Source organism: Nematolebias whitei, chromosome 18 (genome assembly GCF_014905685.2).
Source record: "Nematolebias whitei isolate Nwh7 chromosome 18, NemWhi1, whole genome shotgun sequence".
Lineage (NCBI taxonomy): Eukaryota > Metazoa > Chordata > Actinopteri > Cyprinodontiformes > Rivulidae > Nematolebias > Nematolebias whitei.
Window position 1 is genome coordinate 2,030,610 of NC_056515.1, and position 4,958 is coordinate 2,035,567.

A 4,958-nucleotide genomic window follows, 5' to 3' on the forward strand; every position below is an offset into this window, starting at 1 on the left:
TTTGGCTAATATTCTTCTTTTAGCTAAAGTTATTCTTTTAGCTAATGTTCTGCTTCTTTTGGCTAATATTCTTCTTTTAGCTAAAGTTATTCTTTTAGCTAATGTTCTGCTTCTTTTAGCTAAAGTTCTTCTTTTAGCTAATATTCTCTTCTTCTAGCTAATATTATTTAGCTAAAGTTCTTTTTTTAGCTAATGTTCTGCTTCTTTTAGTTAATGTTCTTCTTTTAGCTAATATTCTCTTCCTTTAGCTAATATTCTTTAGCTAAAGTTCTTTTTTTAGCTAATGTTCTGTTTCTTTTAGTTAATGTTCTGCTTCTTTTAGCTAAAGTTCTTCTTTTAGCTAATGCTCTTCTTTTAACTAACGTTCATTTAGCTAACATTCTGCTTCTTTTGGCTAATATTCTTCTTTTAGCTAAAGTTCTTCTTTTAGCTAATGTTCTGCTTCTTTTAGCTAAAGTTCTTCTTTTAGCTAATATTCTCTTCCTTTAGCTAATGTTCTTTAGCTAATTTTCTGCTCTTTTAGCTGGTGTTCTTCCTTTAGCTTTTGAACATCAGTAAACTTCAGCAGCCATTCAGCACACACAAAGTTTTTAAAATCTCACTTAGGTGTTTAAACAGAACTTTTGCGACCCAGATCCTGGTACTGACCCAGAAGGTCCACGATGATGGAGTTCCCCAGCAGGAGGGAGAAGCCCATCAGAACCCAGGGAAGGAATGGGGCCTGGAAGTTCAGGAGACCGAAGAAGTTCATGCGGACGTTGGGGTTCCTCCGACTCCACACGTAGACCAGCATGATGGTGAAGGCCTGACCCAGGAAGACCAGGCTCACAAACATGCCGAAGATCTGAGACCCGGTCAAAGAAAGTCCCAGAACTCGGACTCTGAAAACCCTCAAAAAGTGACAGACTTCTGAACCGGTTCAGTTCTAACAAGCTCATCTACAAAAACTCTCTTTCCAGGATCCCCTGGATTCTCTAAAACTCCAGAGACCCTCAGACAGGCTGTTGGTTTCTAACATGGACCAGAACCCGGGTTATAGCTAGAACCTCCTGACTGTGAGACCATGAACAGGTCTCTGAGACCGGGACCAGATCTGTGAGGATACGGTCATGAGGAGTCCACCGAACAGGAACATAAAGACGAAGTCAGCTGTTCTCCCCCTGAAGGATCCCTCCTCCAGCATCCGACAGTATCTGTATCTGGAACCAGGGGTTAAAGAAAACCAGAACTAGAACCCTCAGAACCCTCATGCCACCAGGACACTTTCTGTCTCTGCAGCTGCACTTCACGTGTCTGAAACATGAAGTGAAACATGTAAATTGAGTTCTGATGCTAAAACCCACAGAATCAGAACCGACAAGGATACAGAAAGATCATGTTAAACAGGAAGTTGAAGCCGACTGGACCGAAGAACAGGAAGTTGGTGACTAAACGCCATACCTGAATGAACAGACATTAATTTTGATTATTAGTGGGTTTGGTTCTGATGGAGCAACAAACAGCTGGAGGTCCAGGTTCTTCACCTGGTAGTTCTTCAGAATCAGATCTGGATTAAAGTAGAGCTGAAACGGTGTGATGATCTCCAGCTGCTGCAAAACAAACACACAGTTACACTCTACAAAATAAAAGCTAACAGACAAACGGATCTGGACCATCTGCATTCAGGACGGGGGGTTAGCTTAGCGCCGTGTTCGTGAGACTCGCAGTTTAGAGTGTGAGCTGAGCTGCTACTCTCCGCTCCCCGTCCGGAAGAGGCCGAGTGTGGGGTTGTAGGCGAGGCGCCCTCCTTGGATAATGGTAGGTGAAACACTGGAATCACATCACCGAGTCATAACGAGTCATACCGCCGAGTCACACAACCGAGTCAATACATAGAGAACACGAGTCATAATATCCAGTCACACAAACAAGTCACACCACTGAGTCACAACAATGGGTCAGACCACCAAGTCACAACACTAGTAACACAACCGAGTCATGACACTGAATAACTAGGGATGCACCGATCCACATTTTTTTAACTTCCGATCCGATCCCTAAATCTGGATATCGACCGATAGATACTTTCACGGCATCGTCATCATAGATTTTATATGAGGCTGTAATAATCTCCTCAAGTACAATTTGTACAAATATATGTATGCATGTCCAAAAAGGCAACTTGAGGTAAGTTGTATTAATGTTGGATACGTTTCAAAGTTAGAACTAAATTCTGCTAACACAAAACATGTTTTTTTTAATTCCTAGCTTTAAAGCGGATATTAAAGTTGTTTTATATTTTTTTTAGATAAAGGGCAGCTATAATAATTTTTTTCTTCTTTCTGCACACTTTCATTCAATGTTTTCTTTTTGATGAATTTGTTGTGTTTATTTGTTTCTTTTAAATTAATGAATAAATGAATTTAAAAAAATTAAATGGCTTTAATCATCTAAGTTCACGACATAAACCAGCACAAACATCTTCCTGTTTTTAGTATTTTACATAGCTTTATAATGTAGCGCAGAGGTGACAGGACCTTCTCTGTAGCAGGACCAAGACTCTGGAACGAGTTACCTCTGCTTGTCAGACAGGCCCCCTCCCTCTCTGTTTTCAAGTCCCATTTAAAAACTCACTACTATTCAGTAGCTTTCAACACCAGATGATCTGTGTTTTGATCCTGTATGCTCCACACTGGTTTGTCATTATCTGCATCGTTTTTATGTCTATATTCTGATTTACCTCATTCTGTATTTTGCTTTGTGTGTTACCTGTTGTTCTGTCTGTACAGCACTTTGGTTGGCCTTGTAGCTGTTTTAAGTGATAAATAAAGTGGTATGATATGGTAAGGTATATGTATATATGTACATGTATACGTATATATATATATATATATATATATATATGTACATGTATATATGTATATATATACATATACATATATACATATACAGTACATATACATATATGTATATATATATATATATATATGTATATAAATATGTATGTAGTGAACTAGGCCTCCGACAACAATCTGTCTCTGAAGACCTTCAGGGGACAGGAACTGTTATTTCATTGATTTGAATCCAGAAATGCAAATTATCTCATCAAGAGACTATTTAATTGTATCCTGAATTAATCAATTGAAATAACACTCTTCTTTTTACATTATCATTACTATTTTACAATATCTTGATAATCAAAGTGTGTTTAGTTCATAACATTTCTAAATGTTGAAGTGAACCACTCATTTAAATCAACTGTGAAACAGTGTTAATGATTTTTAAACCTCATTAGATTTTTGATCATACAGTTAAATGCCTATTTACGAAGTAAGTGTGCATTTAGTCTTCTGTCTGAATGAGGAGTATTGATGTCGGTCAAAAGACAGACACAAACAGAGACGAGTTATTAGAACGAAGTGTCTTGTTTTTAAACCTTGCAGACAGTAAATAACTTCAACTGGCACCTGCGTTTGTCTCACCTCATCATAATATTTTCCTGTCTGTACTAACCGTTCTTAAACATTCCTGCTGTCTCTTGACTTCTAGTGACCCTCTGACATCACTAGAACCACACCCATGATGGTTGTTTCAACCAGTCAGGAAGTACCACGTAACAGGAAGTGTATACCCCTTTGAAAGGAACACTTCGTGGAACTATTCAGTCAGTCCTGGAACTCAGTCGGAGTCTTAAGTCTTAGTCTTCACGAGTCTTAGTCTCTTCTAAGTCTTGCTGGAACTTTCGGTCAGAGATGAGACTCACTTAAGCGCGGATGGATGGGACCATGTGCCAAGGGGTCCCTCCATTTCAGCGGAGTCACAGCTCGCATCGCTGTGCACTCAACCCGAGCAATAAATGCTCCACTTCTAAGGAAGCTTATTCGGTGGAACCGAGTACTTTGTCACGATTTCTGACGACCCCAGCTACTTTAACCGGAGACGCTGAAAAGGGAGCGTACTAATGGACTTCTGTTCCGGAGTGGAGGTATCCCCCATCTAAAGTAACAAGTCGTTGACGTTCTGAAGTGTACCGGAAAGCTGAGCTGGATGTCGGAGGAAGGGTGCAATGTTCTGGTTCCGCACATAACTTTCATCCATTTAAACCTCCTTTTTATATCTTTAAACTTCTATTTCTCCTCTTTAACTTTTCTATTCGCCAGTAAATCAAACTAGATGCCTTCAGAGCTGAATCAGTCTCAATCAGTAATGTTCTGTTGTCTTGTTAGTAAAGCTTGCCAAGTTTATTAATCAGAAACAGATCCGCAAATCAATGTGTACATGTCTTGATGTTAAAGTTTGATACTGTTAAATAAAGGACCGCATTTATTCTGATGGATCAAAGATAAAATGGCGTCTCATGTCACTGATTTAACAATCCACTCAGTTATCTCAGTCAAATGGCAGAAATTTAACTCGAAAAAGAAAAGAATCCGTTGTAATTAAACAATAAATATTCTTTGTGCTTGAACTAGCTATAAGAATAATTAATTAGTAGTGTGTCCACAGCAAAGCTGTCCTGACATAGTACATATACACACATAAATATATACACACACACATATACATATATACATATATATATACATATATACATACATACATATACATATATATATATATATATATATATATATATATACATACATACATATACATATATATATATACATACTTACATATATACATACATACAAATACATATATATATTTACATACATACATACATACATATACATATATATATATACATACATACATACATATACATATATATATACATACATACATACATACATATACATATATATATATACATACATACATACATACATATATATATACATACATACATATATATATACATACATACATATATATATACATACATATATATATATATACATACATATACATATATATATATATATATACATACATATACATATATATATACATACATACATACATATACATATATA

General features: G+C 36.7%; 2 protein-coding genes across 6 annotated transcripts in view; one reads left to right on the forward strand and one right to left on the reverse strand.

Annotated features, from left to right (window-relative positions):
* sptan1 (spectrin alpha, non-erythrocytic 1) overlaps positions 1–4,958 on the forward strand; it is a 91,975-nt gene that overhangs the window by 60,310 nt on the left and 26,707 nt on the right. The window lies entirely within an intron of this gene.
* The window catches only part of LOC119424912 (derlin-2), a gene marked incomplete at its 3' end in the record, with an annotated part of 66,088 nt that continues 61,778 nt past the window's right edge, over positions 649–4,958 (reverse strand). The window contains 4 exon segments of the mRNA XM_037692427.1: positions 649–844; positions 1,106–1,199; positions 1,367–1,440; positions 1,524–1,589. Coding sequence (XP_037548355.1) covers positions 649–844; positions 1,106–1,199; positions 1,367–1,440; positions 1,524–1,589 — 430 coding nt within the window.